The sequence below is a fragment of the Tachypleus tridentatus genome, chromosome 12 (assembly GCF_004210375.1).
Source record: "Tachypleus tridentatus isolate NWPU-2018 chromosome 12, ASM421037v1, whole genome shotgun sequence".
Lineage (NCBI taxonomy): Eukaryota > Metazoa > Arthropoda > Merostomata > Xiphosura > Limulidae > Tachypleus > Tachypleus tridentatus.
Window position 1 is genome coordinate 102,465,108 of NC_134836.1, and position 21,578 is coordinate 102,486,685.

Here is a 21,578-nt window from a genome sequence, read left to right on the forward strand (position 1 = left end):
CGAGGGCTATCTGTGCTAGCCGTCCCTAATTTAGTAGTGTAAGACTAGAGGGAAGGCAGCTAGTCATCACCACCCACTGCCAACTCTTGGGCTACTCTTTTACCAACGAATAGTGGGATTGATTATAACGCCCCACGGCTGAAAGGGCGAGCATGTTTGGCGCGACGGGGATGCGAACCCGCGACCCTCAGATTACGAGTCGCACGCCTTAACACGCTTGGCCATGCCGGGCTCAAAATTATAATACTTTGTAAAATTTGTAATAAACATTATGTAAACTGTATGTGTATTACAGATTTTAGGCATATTGATTTCTTATGATTTTCCAGTTTTAACATTTTAACAGTAATTTCGATTTATGAAGTTGCCTGGTATGGCCAGGTGGTTAAGGCGCTCGAATCGCAATCTATGAGTCGCGAGTTCGACTCCCCATCACGACAAACCTGCTCGACCTTTCAGCGTTTGGGGCGTTATAATGTGACGGTCAATTCCAAAATTCGTTGGTAAAAGAGTAGCTCAAGAGTTGGCGGTTGGTGGTGATGACTAGCTGCCTTCCTTTCCTTTAGTCTTACGCAAACAGCCCTCATGTAGCTTTCCATAAAATTACAAATTATCAAGTTACCATTTATTATGAAGTCGCGAATATTTTCTTAGTGGTTAAGTATCGTGTATTATAACTAACTTATCTTATTTAACAGTTAGGATCTCCTTACAGGCCCCCCGCTAGTACAGCGGTAAGTCTATGGATTTACAACGCTAAAATCAGGGGGTTCGATTCGCCTCGGTGGGGTCAGTAGGTAGCCCGATGTGGCTTTGCTATGAGACAACACACACACTCCTTACTTCAGTGGAAAGAACTCTTAAATCTACAGTGAAATAATAATAAATTTTATATCTTTGCATCTGAGCATTATTAATATAATATTCTCGCGTTGCATATCTTGTATTTATATCGGTATCAGTTATTATGTTAGCATTGGTTGGGGAATAGGAAGTACGAAAGCCTTGAGGCTATAAATGACTTTCTTCGATATAGACTATTTGGTTTGCTTTGTTTTGAATTTCGCGCAAAACTGCACGAGAGCTATCTGCACTAGCTATCCCTAATTTAGTAGTGTAAGACTAGAGGAAAGGCAGCTAGCCATCACCACCCACCGCCAACTCTTGGGCTACTCTTTTACCAACGAATAGTGGGATTGACCGTTATAATGCCCACACAGCTGAAAGGACAAGCATGTTTGGTGTGACGGGGATTCGAACCCGCGACTCTCGGATTACGAGTCGATTGTTCAGGTTGAGTATTTATGATGAAACGTAGTTGAATGGATGGAAAATACAAAGGTTACATCAGACCACTTATAATGTGTCAGTCAATCCCACTATTCGTTGGTAAAAGAACAGCCCAAGAGTTGGCGGTGAGTGGTGATCACTAGCTGCCTTCCTTCTAGTCTTACACTGCTAAATTAGGGACGGCTAGCACAAATAGCTCTCGAGTAGCTTTGCGCGAAGTTAAAAAAAAAACACACACTAGAAAGTACATATTCCTTCGAACTGATATGCTTTTCACTGAAGCCTCTCTCTCCGACCAAGCACGACCGCTGCAGCCAAGACTAGTTAAACCGACATGCTTACAGAATTTCGCAGTTTTTCATAAGGTATATGGTGGTAAGCGCTTTAGCTTACCCAGTTTCAATCCCCAACAAACTCACCCTACGTACAACAATCAAGTTAAATTCAAAACATGAAACGAAAACTCTTTCACATATTAGTTTAATCATAACACCGCAGTGCAAAAAGGAATCATATCTGAGAGCTCCTCCCAAGATTTGTTTTTACTTTTAATAGACACACAACTGGATCTTGTAAAAACACAAGCGTAGCGAACGACGTTTCGAAAGTATTCCGCCATTCATCTTCAATCTGAATTTCTTGGTTGGATAAGTGTATCATTTCTCATTATTCTTAACGTGTGTAACATAAGTGCAGCATTTGTTTGTACAGAATATTTAGTTATTATTGTTTATTAATTTTTGTGGTGAGATTTGTTTTTAATAGCTATTTGAAGTACTAGCTTAGTATATTTACTGTACATAGTGTACATCTCAGCCTAATCTGAGGTTTATGGCATAAAAAATTATGGTAGTTATACATACCATTACCAGGATGCTGTTCGGCGGCCATATTGACTACGTTTATTTTGACGAGTAAGCTCATTAGCACGTGGTCTTTTACAAGGTATGGTGAAAGTGCTTCAGTGCTCATATGTATTTGTGTGAAGTACAAATTGCTTTGTTACGTTAAATAATTCGAAAACTTTGTAACATTAAATCAACTTTATGATAACAGATCACTAAAGCCAGTAAATGAATAATTACTATTTACACTATATTTATCATCCAGTAAACATACACACTATAGGCCTATTAGTATTACTACTGGTACTCGTCTTACATCAGTTGTGGGAAAGTGTGGAAAAGTCTGTTAAATGACTTTCAAAGCATCTTTTATCTAAGTTAAAAATGTTAGTAGATAGCAAGCATATTTTCACTAAGGCATAAAGGGAATCTTGCTTTACAAATATTTTAACATTCTTTGAAAAGGTTTCTGTTTGAGTGAATGAGGGTAAAGGCGTAGACTTGATTTTCAAAAAGATTTTGACAAGGTGATACATAAAAGGCTTGTAAAAAATCTAGATAGGTGTAGAGGATAAGTTAGCTAATTGGATAGAAGAGTGGCTGCGTAAGAGAAGGCAGGGTGTTGCTATATATGGAGTTCACACACACAGGATTTATGTCACAAGTCAGGTATCTCAGAGCTCAGTCTTTGGAACTTTGCTCTTGATTTACATCAAGAACATAAATGAAATAAATGTCAATAAATTACTTAAAGGTGCTGATTATATATATAAGTATTTAGTACTACTAAGTGTGAAGAGAATGCTGCAACTGTATGCAAGGATTTAGATCATTTGATGAATAGAGTGAATAAATATCAAATGAGTTTTATTTATAATAATTGCAAAATATTGGATGTGGATTATAATAACTTGAATTATAATTTATGTGGGAGTGTAATGAAATGGGACAACCATAGTTAAATGAAATGGGTTTGCTCATATACAACCAGATGTATAGAGCTGGCTAAGTATAATATAGGCCTAAAAGGATTCTGTTATCATCCATTGAGCTGTAGCTATTCCACTTATTTTCTAAGTGCACTGTTAAACTTTACCTTTTGAAAGGAGTGAGGTTTGGGAAATTATGAGTGAATATCTATGTTTAACTACCTGATGGCTTATGTAATAGCTGTGGTTAAGAGCAGAATGGGTGAAGATAGTCTGCTTTGTTTACTAGCCAAAATGCTAATCCTTGTTCTCACAATGACATTAAATTTCCATATATGGAAAACCGTGTCTTGGTATATTAAAGAACAAAAAATGACACTACATTGCAAGTGCTTTCCTTATAATTTATTGTGTTCTGATCATGCACAATTGCTTAATCATTCTAATATCAAGAGCCACTGACTTCTGAAAATTTATAGTCTATAAAATTTTAAAATGCAAGTTCAACTAAAAATGGTGACAACTTGAATATTAATATTCTTTCATTTTTTTGTTCAAACATCATATGGTTATGATGGACAAATGATGGTCTGCACACTGCTGGTTGTGAAACAACATTTGTGATGATAGATCCAGTATGTCACCTGTGGTCATAAATACCTATTTAAAATTTAAATTGTTAGATTAAATATTAGTAAAAATATTTAAACATTTATTTATAGGATAATAAATTTAAACAACGATATACAATTAAATTACATTGGAAAGAAAGAAAAGTGATAGTTGTTTCTTTTCACACAAACATTACTGTGAAATACTCATTTATAATTTGAAAGATTTTGTGCCCTTTCAATTGCAGCATTTTACTTTATTGTAAATATAGCATTTTTCTCATTTATTCACAAAAGCAACAATAACTTCAAAATTTTGTATTTCCTTTCTTCATGCAATTTGTAACTTCAACAAATTACTTGAATTTTTGTTTTCAATCCACCAGTTATCTCAAAGACAAACTATTTTTCCTTCAGCAAGTAAACTCTGCAGACAAGCCCTATTGAGTGACTCTGGGTTTTGAAACTCTTAACTTTATTAACATTTAAAAATAATAATAAAGGTAACCTACTCTGCCTTTAGCATACTTAACAAACTTTACATAGTTTATTCTTTCATTAAAAACATAACCTTTAAGCAACCAAGTCTCAAGAGCTAAGCAAAAAGAAAGGGGAAAAAGACTGAAAAATGAAGTGTGTTGTATGGGAAATGAGAAACTATAATGCTAACTAATAAAGAAAAAAGTAGTTAGCACTTTATGTTTAGTAATACACTTAAGCTCTTTGTATGTACAGGGTGGCTCGTAAGTTCCTACCCATTCATATGTTATGTTATATTCAATTATGCATGTATTATAAATTTGTTTCTTTTTTTTCAGAGAAATATGGCTGATGTAAGCCCATTTACACTTGAAGAGTGTATTTTGCATAATATTATGCAGTGAGAATGAGGGACAGCACACAGATACACTGCATACATAAGATATATGGATGGGTAGGGACTTACTGCCACCCTGTATTTAGTTTTGAACAAAGTATGTGACAGTTTGTAACTACCACTTACAGCTAGGCTTTTGACAGCTGGCATGACTTGTTCAGTAATAAGTAAACTCAGAAATTGTTTATTATCATAAAAATATAAATTAAAACAGTTCATAAATGCTAATAAGTGACCTTAAGAAGCTAAACCAGTCAGGCACTGATATATTAAATCCTACATGTAGAAGCAATAGTAATGGAAAATTCTTTAAAACCCTCTAATCTTGGCAGTTATGTATTTATGTACCACAAGTCAGTATATTATCAATATCAAATGCTCACAGTTACTAAAAACATATCACTGTCGCAAGGTGATCAAAAACAAACAATTTGTACAAAGTAAGTGACTGTTGAGTTACATTATAAACTAATCAAAGTTTAATGATAGGTAAGATGGTTGCAAATGTAAGTTATTATTAATGGAAGGTTTGTGTTGTGTATAAAGTAATAAGTGTGTAATATTATGATTATATATGTAATGATTATGTGCCACCAGTGAGCTGCATCTGAAGGGATACACAACAATTACAATTTCTTACACTTTGGCTGAATGAAGAGTATATAGAGTATCTTCACCCTCCTGTATTTAGGTATTTTCTTGTAAAAGAAACATAACTCAAAATGGCTAAAAATATTTATTAATCTCAAACCAGTTTACAAAGAACAAAAAGGTGCATTGTAAGGCAAGTTAGTGATATAATATAAAAATTTTGAAAATGCATTTTGCAGAGGTCTTCATGCCCACACACTACTCAGCTTTTATTCTCATTGATATAACTTTACTTACAACAATGTGGCAGAAGGTTCTATGGTTAGATAAGACCAAAATATAACTTTTGGGGTTAATAAACAAATGGTATGTACGGTAGAAACCCAACACTGCTTATGACCTGGCACGTACAGTCCCAACTGTGGACCATGGTGGTAAGCCCATAATATTGTGGGGATATTTTCTACAGCTGGCACTGGAGAACATGTATGCATCCAAGGGATCATGGACAGTGAAAAATGTATGCATATGTTGGAGGTAAACCTGAATAACTAAAGTTTACATTTTAACATGACAATGATTAATTAACCAAAACATAGATCAAAGACAATCCAAGAATGGTGTCTGAGAAATAGAATTAGAGTCCTTGACTGGTTGAGCCAAATCCCATAGTTACATCAACTTAAAAATCTGTGCACAGACTTGAAATTGCTGTGCATCAAAGACACCCTTCCAACTTCAATAACTGGAGGATATCTGTAAGCAAAAGTGGGCAAAAATATCTTCAGCGTAGTGTGTAAACTTTGTGGAGGTTTATCTAAAACAACTTTCAGTTCTCATATTTCAACCAAGTATTAACTGCATAATAATGTTGGAGAGCAAAGACTCAACTTGTGTTTCCAAGATGTTTTTTCATGTGTTGTCACTAAAGTGAGTCACAGTACATGTTTTGTTCTTTGTGTGAGATTAGTATAATTATTTTTGACCATTTCAGGTGTGTCTTTCACAAGAAAATAATTGAAATTGATTACCAGCACAGGGGGGTGGAAGTGGATAAGTACTTTTACATGGTACTGTAAGAGTTTAGAAGATATGAAGGTTTTCATTTGAATCATGAGAAAGTTATAGTTTAAAGTATTACTGTTTGTCAGTAGTAGTGTGAGTAACTAAGGTCTTGTTAGAAAGAGAATTGTTGTTGGAACATACTTCAATTTTCTGGAAACATATTAAGAAGGATTACCTTTGTTGAAATTTACTCAGACTTTTTCTTTTTTTTTAGGTTGTGGAGGATTGTTTTTTATTGTGTTATACAACCTATTGGGTAACATACTATTTATAATATCTTGTATGTATAAAAGTGAGTAAAATCCAGGAAAAATGGTTATTGGTAATAAATTCAAGTGGTAAAAAATTCTACTATTTCTTCCACCCCATTGGTCTCCACTGTTGTTTGTAACTCATTCCATAAGCCAATTACCCTGTCTTAATTGGTGCATAGTTCTTCCAAATTGCATACTTGTATGCTCTCATCCATGTACTGTTTTCTCTGGAATAAAGAAATTGAGGGTCTTTGTCATGTCATCCCCCAGTGAGACTTTTTTAAACTGCAGTAAAATCACTTTGTACCCTTTTTTCTCAAGAAAAAATATATTACAGAAATTTTAATCATAAGATAATTCTTCCATCCCAAAAATTATCATAGTAGCTCTCCTCTGAACCCTTTCCAGTAAGTCAATTCCCTTTCTTAAATAAGATTAAAACTACACATGAACTTCTGTACTAAAATATTTAAATTTGTATATGCCTTAGATGAAATTTAGCTTCTATAGGACAAGTAATTTGAAACTTGTAATTATTTTAAGTATGTTTTTTTATTTGTAACAACCATATAGAAACAGTGCATGGCTCAATTAGATCTTAAAAGACTCAGAGGCAAAACTGTTTACTGCCCCTTCAAATGGGTTGCATGTACTGTGCCCACACCACAAGCATCAAAACACAATTTTTAGATTATAAATTTTAGCATTTGTCAATAATTGATTAATGAGTAATTAATTGCTTAGGAAATTCTGCTAACCAACCAGTTCTATATGCCATTTAAAACATATAGAAGTAAAAAATATCTTGTGTGATTATGGTTTTATTTATGAAACAGCCTGATATTAAGTTGTTTATCTGCATAGCTTAAAGTGAAGGTTTTGTTGCATTGAACACTTTTGTTTTGAGTTGCTATTATGCTTAGGTGTACAGTACTTCAGTGTCTAAAAGTAAATGGTTTTTTTAAAAATAATTGTAATGAAAGATAAGAAGTCTACCTTCTGTGCAAGTGATATTCAAGTTCTTTCATGTGGGGTTTTGGTTGCAATTTACATGCTTTATTATTGAAACAAAAAAAAAAACGTGTTTATATCGAAGATTGTTGAATGGTTTTCATTTATTAATATGTACATGTAGAAACTCTGTGGACCTGTGACATGAAGCTGAAAGAACTAGAAAGTTATTTGCAGGGTTTGGAAGTCTTCAAAAGTCCAAAAGTGAAGTTGGAACAGTACCCAACAAGTCCACATATTGCAGGTAAGGGTTTTATTGACAAACACCTTCTCTTTATACAATTAATCTAAATTATTGCATACCACAGTTAATAGTTATTTTAAGTTGTTCATTCTGCAAATATTTTTATTTCATGATTCTTTTGATTCTAAGGATAATATTATCATAAATACTTCAGTTACATTAGAATTAAATTGTGATTTAACCAGTTATTTATATAAAGGTATTAAAACCTGTGGAAGTTTATAAATGGAACCAAATAATATTAAATTATCAGTACTTTTATTGAACAATTGAGACATTTACATATGTATACATATATATGTACTGTACAGCAAATGCATGCCTTTATATTTTTATTTCTGTATAATTTAGCACGGATGTTGCATACAATTGACACACGTTATAAAGATTTGGATGGTTGTACGGTAGCAGATTTAGGATGTGGTTGTGGAGTCCTGGCAATTGGAGCAAGTTTGCTTGGTGCAAGGTAAATTAAAATATATTATTTCCATGTGCATTCTTAAGCTTGTCTACACATTAGTGAATGTGTAATGTAGTATAATTCCTACACAGACATCTCCTTTATCATTTAGCTATAGCACGTAGTACACAGTGTTATAAATTGAAAAATCAAAGATTAGGATCATGCATTCAGATTTATCTTATTCAACCATAAGACAATACTCCTCATTCTGCATTATAAGTTTTCTTTAACATTTAGATAACTACAGATAATAGATTAAGAAGTTAGTTTAACTATTATAAAACAAGCACTTGACATTGTGCTTCTTGTGTGAGGAATAAATTCAGTAGAAATGTTATTATAATTTAATTAGTTTGCTAGGAAATATAACTACTGAATGAAATCATTAATTATAACCCAAAAGATTAAGTGATACGTTCATGATAATCTAAACAGCCAATATAAAAATTAATTTTTTTTTAACTTAGGGATATTTTTTCTTCAGGTTAACATTTTGAAAATTTGCAGATACCCTAGTTTCTTTGCACTATAAAATGCCAAACCAACCATTTTGAAAAAATTTATAATACAGAATTTTTAATATAGAATATATTAGTTATAAGTTAACTCTAAACTCAGAGGTGCTAATCATTACGATTTGAGCGTTATCATTATGATTTTGGTGCATACATTACAACTATACACTCATACAGACAAATATTATGACTTGTTGCAACTCCCAAATTATTATATATCATATAGGCCTATACAATGAAGTGAAAAATTGTTCCCCCAGGGCTTGAAAGGGGTGAAAAGAAAATTTCTAGTGAGATACAAATACATTTTGATAATAAATAAAAGACATAGTCCAAATGGCTACTTGCAATAATAATGTTTGTGCTTGAAATAATAAAAAATATTGGTATTTTCAACGTCTACCAATAGTTTGAGTGCGGTGCTTCTCCATACTGGGTACTTAGGGGAATCCATAGTTACGTCATCAGTGCTTGTCAGCCAATCAGAGATCTCGTAGATGAGTATTTCTCATTTTCTAAGCAGCATAGAAACACCAATGCGATCATTCACAATGATGGAAAAAAAGAGGCCTCGTTCACCAGATTGTCTTGTATCTGGCAAATCTAAAAGGACTAAAACTGTGAATCAAAAATTTAGGAAAGAGTATAGTGCAAAATATTCGGTCATTGCATCAAAAGTCAGTGACAGTTGTGCGCTTTGTACAGTTTGTCACATTGATTTTTCTGTGGCACATGGATAAACAATTGTTCCAGACATACAAAATCGGCATCTCACCAATAAAAGGCTGAGGCGAAGACAAAAACAATGCAGATAACGACATTTATAAGTAAGAATTCAGAATATGAAACCATAAATGCAAAAGTGATGTTCATGCAATTCCTCATTGCTCATAATTTATCCCTAGCTGTAGCCGATCATGCAGGACATCTTTTCAGAAAAATGTTACCAGACTCTGATATAGCAAAAAAATATGGCTGTGCTAGAACCAAAACTACAGCCATTGTACAAGTGTTGGGCTGTGAAGATAACAAAATGATTTCAAGCATACTTACTTAACAGTGTTTACAGTTTAGGCACAGATGGATCCACAGACATGGATGACTCAAAACTGTATTCAGTGGTTGTACGATATCTTGACCCTTTGCTTGGAAAAATTGTTTGTTCTCTTTTGACTATGGTGGAATGGAAAGAAGCTTCAATGGGAGAGAATATTTTCAAGCTTGTGGACCATGAACTGACAAAGAGGAAAATTCTATGGGAAAAATGTCTTAGTTTTTCTTCAGACAATGCCTCAGTTATGTCTGGTATAGGTAAAGATGTGATGGGACACATCTCAAGAAGATTTAAAAGCTTAGCATTTACTTCATGGGCTATGCCTGTCACCTCATGAATATTGCTGCCCAGAAAGCTTCCAGAGAACTGCCCTGCTCAGTTTCTGATATATTAATAGATATTTACTATTTTCTGGACAAATGTGCTAGCAGAAAACAACATTTCAAAGAGTTTCAAGGATTGTATGACAAAGAAACAAGAAAAAATCTACAACTTGTTAACACAAGATGGCTATCACTTGGGGTGTGCCTCAACAGAATATTTGACATGTGGAAGCCATTGAAGAAGTATTTTCACTGTGAAAAGGAAAAACTAGATTAAAAGGATCTAAACATGCAGCTCAGTCAGGCAGCAAGACTTTAACAGTCAGGATATCCTCTCAGCCACACAGGGACACAAGACAGCAGTCTCCAAAAGCAGACAAAGAAACATTTGATATAACTCAGTATATGTTTAGGCAGTCTGACCTTGAACTAAAGTAGAGAAATCAATGAAAAAAAGAGAAGAAAATGAAAGCTAGCAAGGAAGTAACCAAGAAAAGTTATGCACAGAGCATGTAAGATAAGTTAAGTTTTTTTGGAGAACAAAATTAACTTATTATTTTGTCTTTTTCTTCAGTCTGCAATTCTTCTATTTTAGCAAGCCAATTTGATATTGCAAAGAGAAGAACCTTGCATACACATTATGCATAGAACTTTGATTACAGAAGTTAAAAATATACTTGTCAGTTACATCAAGTCAGAATATCTTGAAGGCAACACCACTGAACATGACTACAACAATGAATCCTTACACAAATTTGATGAGGCAGTTTCTATTGGAAATGCTGCCAAGGAATACATTGTTAAATATGAAAAGAACCTGGACCTGATCAGCTTCTACACCAGTGTCAAGAAATACTATATTGCAGCTACAAATTACATAATGAAACATTTCCCTCTAAATGATGAACTTCTGATTCACACAGAGGTCGCTGATCCTAAACTGAAAGTCAGCAAAGATTTCTCTTCTCTACACTTCTTCACAGACAGGTATCCTGTCCTTGTCAATACACATGAGCACAACACTATTGGCAAGTTGTAAGGGCAATATTTGAACTATGAAATTGATATTTTCTCAGAAACTGTCCTTTAGTTGAATGTTGACAAGGTTTGGGTTCAGCTGTCTACAGTTAAGGATGGAAATGGCAACCAGAAGTATGACATTCTGTGTAGGGTTATGCTTGGAATTCTTACAATCTTCCATTCTAATGCTGACAGTGAAAGGATATTTAGTTTAGTGATTAAAAACAAAAGCAAGTTCAGACCAAACTTGAGCACCTCAGTTTTGAGCAGTATTACAACACACAAGATGTGTATGCAGTCAAATGGACAATGTTGTTATAACACCCAACCATCCAAAGACATTCTCATGAAAGCAAAGGCTGCAACAGCTGCAAAACTATTACAATAAGTGTCATAAACATGACATAAACTAGTCCTTACACAAAGGCTTTTTCTGCTTACTGTATGTACATGTTCAATGTTGTTTTACCAGTATGTTTGTTACTCTGAACTAAATAAAATACATAATTTCAAAATAATTTTTTTAACTTATTTATTTAATACACAAAACACAGTCATAAATGAGCAATCTATAGCAGTAATAAATAATAATAGTTATAATAATAATATAATAATAAACAGCTTAGAGACATTGGTCAGGCCTAGTAGCTACAAATGATAAAGGGCTCTGTCTACAATCATTACGCTCAGTCATTTGAAATAGTTGGCATCTCTGTATACTGAAATAATTATTTAGAATCCTATTTTTAAAATGCATTTTTTATAATATGTTTAAAGCAGGTATTTCAGAACCCATTGACTGCTGATTTATCATATTAAGTACATTTTGCCTCCAGTATTTGAATACAATGAGCTGTATACATTGTGAGCTCACAAAATTCTCTGTAGATTTAACTCTTTCAACACAGGCTTGGTCTGTTTAACTGACCATGTCATCTCTCTGTACTAGTTTAAATTTTTTTATAGATTTAATACTTCTAACTTTAAATGTAGTGTGTATGTTTCCACAAAATATGGTAGTCTGTCAATTAACATTATAAATCTTTCACATATAAAAAAATCATATTTTTGTAGCAAAGAATTTTTAATAAACTAAAATATTTGTTCATGAATGTACTGGGAATTTGCTTTGAGTAGTCCATGTGCAAAGTAATGTTCATGTTAAGATTAAAATTATTTTGTCATATCAAAAATCTCACATTTTCTATGTGTAATCCTTATAACCACAAAGGTTTTTTTTCAGTGTAATGTTTCTAATAAGACCCAAAATTCATTACAAAACTTAGATACATGGACATTTTTTCTTTGCCAAAAATTTTCATCCCCTAAAACAGACACTTTAAATTTATGTGGTGCTCATGCATGCAAGGAAGCATGTAATGAAAAGCTATTTTTACATAATAAAAAATTATTACAGAAAAATTACTCATAATTATCAGATTTTAATAATAAAATGTTACCAGATTACCATATCCTTCATGTTTGCCTCAATTCAAAAAGGTGTATAACAAAACAGTTGGAGTTTATTTAAATAAAAATCCCAATATCAAATTTTACTATATAAAAATAAAATGATTATCAGTTAATATCAATTAATTAAGATAGCTCATAAAAGAAAAACAAATGTTCCAAAAATGTAATATTGATAAGCAATAGGATTAACAATACAATTTTCAAAGTAATTATCTTTTGCAAAGGTTTGCAAGGTTACCCTTAGAATTGCACATTTGGCAAACTTTCTACATACCCTCTGTAATATGTGAGTGTTGACTTTCAAAGACTAGGTTAAATTGGCCATAGCACAAAAAGATCTGTTAGAACTTTCAAACTATATTTGAAGCCAGTAGATACGGTATTGATTGAAACTGTTGTAATTGTTTTTTCATAAAATCAACCTTTGATTTCAAGGTATGGCTGGTAACTTGTGAGCCTTCATAAGATTCAAATACCTGTTTATTGTTTTTCCAATAGTGCTGGAAGATATACCTGCATTCATTTATTTACCACAATGAATGTTTTTCTTTTTGGCCTATGCAAAACCATCACAGCTTGGTTTGGGAACCAATAGTTATGTTAAATAAATTGCCATGTGAAATTTTCTATTTCTATGGAAATTGTTAAGGACTTACATTTTTAGAATGTTTGCCCTTTGGCTCTACATCATTTAACAATCTCAATGTTTGAATATATTTCTTTGAAAGGAGCTGTGGTGCCATCTTATAGCTATAAGCTTATCTGTGGCAGCATTGCACTATTTAATTGTCAGGAATTTATTGTACACCAAGTGTATAAAGATGCTGTATGTGTTGTTTGTGGTGCCATGTCTCACATCTGTAATGATACTGTGCTGTAATAACATGGGCAAATTATTCTGATAGAGCTTTTTATATTGTACATTGCATATACTAAACCATAAGTAGTTTTATTTTTTTCAAGTTTCAAGAGTTAAAAAAAATGGTTCCAATATTTCAGTATGTGCTTTGGTATTGACATTGATAAGGATGCTCTGGACATTAGTTATCAGAATTACTGTGAATATGAATTGAAGAATTTGGAGTTGATACAGATGGATGTGACAAAGATGCCTGGTACACAGTGGAACCAGCTGTTTGATACTGTTATCATGAATCCCCCATTTGGGACAAAACAGAACAGAGGTAAAAATTTTGTGATGTAGAAAAGTAATGATATAGTTATATGTAAGTGATGCAATATTCCACTTGCATTAACATTGACTGTATTTAATTGCCATACTAAGATAAATACTTTTGTTTCAAATTGTGGGCATGGTACCCATTACAAGAGTCCAATTAACTTCATAAAAGGTTTAATCTTAACAAACTAAATAGTTAAGTGAAATACATGCATTGATGTGCAATACATTTTATTGATGTTAACTTAAATACACCAAATCCTGTTCTGTGTATCAAAATATACAAGTTGAGTTAATACTTGCTATGTTAAAAAAGGGATTAGATTATCAGAAAGAACTGAACTACTTAAACTAAGCTTTTAGGTAAATAATAGAACTATAAATATGAATTTTTAAGTGTGTTGTGATGCCAAAATTTTCAGTTAACATTAAATCTGCAATAATACTTTTAATCAAACCAACAGTATTTATGTATTCTATAAGCACACTCTGTTCTTTTTTAATTTCAGTAACAGTATCAAATATGATGTTAAATGTTTATGTATTTTTCATTATTGAAATTATTTTTACTGTTTGTTTAGTATATGGATATAGGGGTAACTTAGATCTCCTAAGTTTGCCAAACCTCCGAGTTATTAGATTTACAGCTGAAAGTATCACTAACATTGACTATACTTGATTTATGAAACAATGTATATAATTTTTACAGATAAGAACAGTATATTTACTTGCCTATTTTTATTATCAAGATCATTTTTGTTTATGATATTTATCTAAGTAGTTTGCTTTGATATAAAGTTGATGTAAGTTACTGAGAAATTGGTATTATGATCAGGAATTGATATGCTGTTCTTAAAAACTGGGCTTAATATGGCCACTCGAGCTGTGTACAGCCTGCACAAGACTGCCACAAGAGAGGTATGTTTTAAAATAGGTCTATAATTTTAGTTTCATATAGAACTTCTGTTGACCAAGATTTTTATCCCTTTGCTAAATATGATGTTTTTGTTTTTTTGGAATTTTGCAAAATCAATTGAATTTACACAGGAAGTTTGGTAACAATTTGAGCACAGTAAGGTGCTATCTTGAATTACATTGTATTGAATATTTTCTTTGCAAACATTTTATCAAAATTTATGTTATTTCACTTATAAATATAACTTTTAAAACTTTAAGATTTATGTTATTTTGTTTGTTGGAATACAGGGTAAGTTGTATAAACTATAGTGAAAGGTGATCAGTAAGGAGTAAAAATTGTGTAAGTTCTGATTAATCTTTTTAGTCACACATTGAATTAAAACCTACATATCAAATTTATGTGTAGCATCATTAAGGTAAATAGTGCTAAGCTTGAAAACTCATAGTATTAAATCAATGAAAAGGACACAGCACAAATAGTCCAGCATGTAACTTTGTAATTTTTAATGATAAATAAATAATTACATGCAGTAATTGAAATAATTGTGAAGACACACAAGTGACAGACATACAGAAGTCACAAACAATGAACAATGAGAATTAGATGGTTAGTTTATTAATGGTGCAAAACATTATTGCAGCAAGTCAGTAAGAAATACACAAGTTGTTCACTCCACCTAGTATTTCTGTATGTCTTGACTCTGTATAATATTACAATATGTTTTCATGCAACCAAAAAGTTCACATGTGATATGTATCCTGTATAATTTCCCACAGTTCATCAAAGTTACTTGGCACCTTTGGTTCTTCCTACCTTAAAGATTTTTACACTGAGGCTTTATTATGTATTCATTCACTCTCTTTACACATAAGATATTGATATGCCATAATGGCTGTAAGATGGGAATCATTATTTTGGTGGTTGATAAATTTCCACTATATAAGTTGTTTGCTAATAATGGATCACAATCTGTGATACTTGTCAGCAGTCAGGTTACCGTCAGTTTTGTGTAGATCACCAACACTGTTGATTGAGTTGCAACCCTAGACTTGTACTGATCTCCTAACATGCTTCATTGTCAGTTGTTCCTAAAGATACATCTGTATCTAGCATATGTCTGTAGCTGTGCTTGTTTCACTGTGTGTTGTCCAGTGCTCATTTTAACAGTTTGGTTTTTGACCAGTTACCAATTCATTGAGACTACTTTGTGATAATTTATATCTCACTGTTCATAAAGTAACATTCACATCTGTATTTATAGCAATTTCTGTAGTCAACCATCATTGAACTTGTAAAGCATGTACCTTGTGACAACAGTGCCAACTTTCCCTAATAATTAGGGTACTGGGTATTATATTTCATGCACAGTTTTAGAGTGCTCAGCAACACTTCCATCAACACATTTAGGGGATGTTCAAACACCCACAGCACCCATGATACTTAACCTTTGGATAATTTCAAATTTTCAACCCCATTAATTTTTCTTATTAATTGTACCCTCTTCAGAGTCTTGCATGCAGTTCCTACTAAAACATGGAATATCTTGCAGTTGGTTACATTAGAATATTCTTGAAAAATCAAAACATTGATTTGTACATGTTTTTCACATAGTATTTCAGTCCTGGAAGCCATAACTGATTCAAGCTACTGTTACTAGGCACAGTATTAGCACCTCTACATTTAAAAGCTATGTATTGATGTTACAATATAACTTGACTGTTCTCTGGCATTCAGTTTTACACAAAATACAGGGATATCATTCCTGTAGAATTTGTCTTTTGTTTTAAATCCTTTTTGCCCATTTATTTCACTATTTCCAATGCTGTGTGTTTGTCTTACAACTATTGTTATGGTATGACTGCCTCTTACAAGCTGGCAAAGCATTATAACAATTATACTTGTCATGAGACATTATGTTAGGCCTGTTATATGACAAATATAATGTTATTGAAATACTATTAATTTACTTTATTTTTAATTTAAAAATCTTTAAAGGATTAGATTAAAATGTAATGTTGGAAAACTATAGGCATAACATTATATTTTCAATTAACTAAATTTTACAGTGTTGATATTTTCAAATGTAGAAAAAAACTGGTGATTGACTTGGTGTCTAATCTATTGTTGCAATGTGCTCTACTTCTTTCTTCTCAGTTTAGTAGATGTTTAGGCAAAACAAATAAGATGTTATAGAGCATGACAGTTGACTGTAATAGGAAATATCTATTTGCCTTTAGTTGTTATTTGGTTTAGTGATGCTTCTGTTGTGTTGCATGTAGTTTTCATTAATTCACTAAATAAAAATATCTAAATACTCAAATGTATATTTTCTGTTATATGAACTGTGTGACATACAACTGTAAGGTATATTTAATAGGTTTCTTCACAAGTGTAAGATCATTGTGAATATTATTCAATAGATTTTTAGAACTTCAAAGCTGTGTTAGTAATATTATGGGATTAAAGTTAAAGCACTTGTTCTGACCACCACCTGTGTTTACTGTGTCTCAGCCAACATGGGCAGCTCTGTATTGAGTGAAACATTGTTGGCAAAGGATGTGGCAGACATAGTGCGATTGAAATACTGTTATACACTCTTTTTCTCTGTGAAAAACCCTAAGGAACTGAATAAAAAAATATAATGGGCATAATAATAATGTCTTATCACTTATGCTTTGTTGTCTTAGAAATGGCATTCACATCATAAGAAGTGGTTTAACTAAAAAGTATTCTGATCACTACTGTGTTTGTTGTGTCCCATCCAGCTTAATTAACTCTGAGTAGATTACGTCATCAGTAATGAATGTGGCAAATGTAATGTATTTGAAATACTATTGTATACACTTCTAGAAAAACCCTAAGGGTTTAAATGAAGAATGTTATGTTAAAATTTTACAAACCTAATACTAGTGTATTATGATAGTATAATTAAGTATATTTTCCTTCAATTGCAGCATATACGAAAGAAAACTAAAGAATGGGGTGTAAACATGGAAGTGATTTCTGAACTTAGGTTTGACCTTCTGTCAAGTTACAAGTTTCACAAACATCAATCTGTGGACATTCAAGTAGATTTCATTAGGTTTTCTTTTCCATCATCACATCTTCCAATCAGTCGTACAGAAAAAAATAATTTATTATGGAAAAAGTAGTAATTATGATATAAAAATCACTTGTATATAGATAGTAATTTTTCATTATAACCATGATCAGTTAAAACGTACTGTGGGAAAAGTTTTTATCCAAAGAGAACATTGAACTGCTACATACTACTATATTGCAACTGTTGGTTAGTAGCAGCAGATACATTTGTGTCTGATTTTTACTTCCAACTTAAGAAAATACCAATATTTTTTTTCAGGGATGAAGTAAATGTGAGTACCCTCTGAACTTGGTTGATACACTCTCCATTTTACATTTGGTAAGCATGTGAGAAATCTAGAGACAGGTACTCTTCTGCTTTTGAAATTGCTCTTGAAGTAAATCATGGCAAGTCAAAAGAAAAAATTTTATGAAAACAATCGATATTTATTAGCTTTGGTGAGAAATTATTTCACATTTTCAATTCCCAGGCTGATATGTAAAACATATTTTTCCCCCTCCCAAAAGTCATCATACACTGATTTTAACATGAGTCATAGTAGACCAAGGTTTATTAAATTAACATTTTGCACAAACACTTACTCTACAGGTACTGTCCATTGAATATTTTTATGTTTTTGCCATTTACTATGCAGTTCTGAATAATAGTAAGGTCTTGAATAAAAGTACAGGATGGACAAATTTCTATTAATAGTACAGGGTGGAAAATGGATTTTTTTTTTCTGTACTTCATATACATTGTTTTATGTTTTGCTGTGTGTGGTAGCAGTATTGATGTTACCATTTGTCTGTGTGAAGTAGAAAGGGATACAGAAATGACACTTGTCTTTAAACAAGTTTGTTTGGAGTATTTTTGGCTAAAATTGAATCCTTGCTGATAATAAAATAAATAAGCTGTAATATTAATTTTTATCAACCATCTAAACAAACTGGTTAGTTACGGATAGGTAGCCTGCCAATTTCCCTTAAATTCAATGGAAAAAGCTTCTAATTTGAGTTTCGAAAAGGCCAAAGCCTATATGCTGTTTTTGACATGGCTCTCAACAGGTCACAGAGTACTGTAATTAGATGGCCTTGCTTGACTTGCAATAAACTAACATAAGGGACACTCATTTGTGGATTCACTAGATAAGCAAGGTGGCCAAGATTTCTCTTAAGTAAGCAATACTGGTAGATTTCCCTGCCTTGTTGGCCAAAATTTAATAATAGTACAGTCCTGAATAGGTATTGTGCAGGATGGAAAATCCACCTGAAAGTAAATAATTGTACATTTATGATTATTTGAAACTCTATAGTTGTACCTCAGTAACACGTTTAGTGAACATTAAGCTTTATAGAAAATATTCCATATAAGTTAAATGAAACTACAAGGTGCTATAAATGACAGAGGATCTGCAGTACCATCAAGTACACTATTCAAGAATTAAATCATTCACATTTTGGCCTTCTAATGTACAAAATAACCTTTCAGTCTGTAAAACTGAGTAATTTACTAACAAGGGTTGTGTGTTTCAACTAGTTTAACCCTTTCATGATGGGCTTGGTATAAAATAGGAGTTGTATACACATTAGCACATACTAGGTATTTATACTATAACTCTTAATGCTGTATATGTATTTTCAAAAAATTTGTCAGATTTTAATAAAGTGTTTTAACAATAGATTTATTTGTGAATATGTTGAGTCTGTTTCATTACTAGTCCAAGTGAGAAGTGATTTTTGTGTCACGATTTGCAAAATATTCTTTGTCTCAAAAATCTCAAATATTATTTGTACAATCTTTAAAAAAAACTTAAATACATTTCAGACATTTGTTTTCAGTAAAACGTTATATTTTGTATAATATTTTCTGTACCTTAACTGTATGGTGTCTATCAGTTTGATTAATCTCGTAACCACCATAAAAACTGGGAATAAATATAAATTATATTTTTTCATTTTAGAGTGACTACACATTATAATACAAAAACACAATTGTTTGGTCTAAATAGCTTAAATCTAATAACATTATACATTTATATATGTATTATTTTTATTGTATTGATTTTTCAGTCATGTCTGGCTAACAGTACAGAAGTTACAATGATGTGGCACATGAGCACTCATTGTATTCAATAATGTAAAACTGACCTTTAGTCTTTACAAAGTGGCCTGTCTTGGCTGTGTTTAGTGATATACTGTTTTGTAAAATACAGCCACATTTCAATTATTATACATTATGTATGTAGATTAATAATATTTACAAACAAGATCTTAAAGTTATGTTTCTTAAATCATAGAACAGTAAATGAAGAAATAAAGCAAATAATTTCCTCCTCTTGTTACAACCTTTGTACTCAGTTGCTGCTGCTTGTAGCTTGCTAAGCCTTTAGAAGTTCCGAATATGGAGGACGTGAAAAAAATAATTTTGGGGGGATTTTATAAGTATGTTTGAAATAACCAAAAAATCATAAATTACTATATCAGTAGCATATAATTCCATTTTATTTTATCAAGTTTAGCAACTACATTTTTTCTAAAAATATATGAAATTTTGAGCAGACTAAAGATACAACCTACCTCCTTGAATTGTTATTTTGAAAGATTGAGATAAGAGTCCCAACACATGAAAATAGCTGAGAAAACCATTAGAGGAGAGTAGGGCTATTGTGTTTGACTCAGTACAAGAGGGATGTTTGAACAAATAGAAAAGATGGGAGTTTATATTTTATTGGTATATTAGGTTCATGGTTTTTCAATAAGAAAAATAACAAATGGATTTTATTTTTCAAAAATTAAATTTGCTACAGAAGGAAATTTGTCATTAGTGAGACAAGTTGATAACTATAAAAAAAGCAAGCTTGACACTGTCAAATCAGAATAAATATTTCAATGAACAGAAGAAAAAGATATTTTGTATTGCTTCTGACATTGAGTATTGAGTAGTACACAAAAGCACAAGTTGCAGTTAGGATGAAATGTGATAAACTACATGAATAGTTAATAGAGAAGTTCTTGTTTGTTGAATTTCACTTAAAGTTACTCAAAGACTATCTGCACTAGCTGTTCCTCATTTTGAAGTGATAGAAGACTGGAGAAAAGGTAGCTAGTCAACACCACCCACCACCAAATCATGGGCATTTCACATCATATAGCAGTATTTGACATTACTCTTATAATGCCTCCATTCATACAATATTTTCTGTAGCCATTACCATGATAGGTTACTTATTAGGTCTACCCATTTTATTATACGTAAAAGATCATAGTTCAAAACTATCAGTATTTTGAAAGTTGTGCCATGAACGGCCTTCGTATTGCTGTAGATTTCACAGTTTGCGACTTCCATCTCATTGCCAAAAAAATCCTTTTACTCAATTAAAGCAGGTTAAAATTTGGCAGTGATCGCTGTTGACTGGTTGTTTGTTTCAAAACTTGGAATAGCTAAAGCAGATGACCTTTTGTACATTTGTGAGAGTACTTCACAAAACAAATTAATACCATATAATAAAATTTATTGTGTCTGTATGCACTGCTGTAGAATATGGTTGTGTGAAAACTTTATTTCAAGTTTTTAAGCATGAAGTCATTCTCAATGCCTGAAGTTTTCCTTTAGAAAACATAAAACTTTTGGCAGTTTCACAGTTTCTCTCATTTGTGCTGTAAAAACAAGAACAGGAAGTATAAACAGGTTTTAGAAAGTGAAAAATGAAAGTAATAAACTGGTTCACCTCGAGTATACTAGAAATGAACATTATAATTCTAAATTTATTTTTCTTTAATTGGACACTCAACATTTTGCTATATAGCTTCTTCAGGAGCATTACACTAAA

General features: G+C 32.1%; 1 protein-coding gene across 5 annotated transcripts; it reads left to right on the forward strand.

The window, feature by feature from the left end:
* Positions 1-2,097: 2,097 nt before the first annotated feature.
* Positions 2,098-19,427, forward strand: Mettl5 (Methyltransferase like 5). Of its 5 annotated transcripts, none has more exons than XM_076471324.1 (7): positions 2,161-2,235; positions 4,494-4,649; positions 7,598-7,717; positions 8,069-8,183; positions 13,565-13,749; positions 14,581-14,663; positions 17,619-19,427. In XM_076471324.1, the coding sequence occupies exons 2-7, from the start codon at positions 4,562-4,564 to the stop codon at positions 17,814-17,816; spliced, it is 789 nt and encodes a 262-aa protein (XP_076327439.1). In that variant the 5' UTR covers positions 2,161-2,235; positions 4,494-4,561; the 3' UTR covers positions 17,817-19,427. The 5 variants fall into 5 exon arrangements, with proteins under 5 accessions (XP_076327441.1, XP_076327439.1, XP_076327438.1 ...); XM_076471323.1 differs by having other exon boundaries at positions 2,213-2,235; positions 4,494-4,992; XM_076471326.1 differs by lacking the exon at positions 4,494-4,649 and having other exon boundaries at positions 2,098-2,235.
* The last annotated feature ends 2,151 nt before the right edge of the window (positions 19,428-21,578 follow it).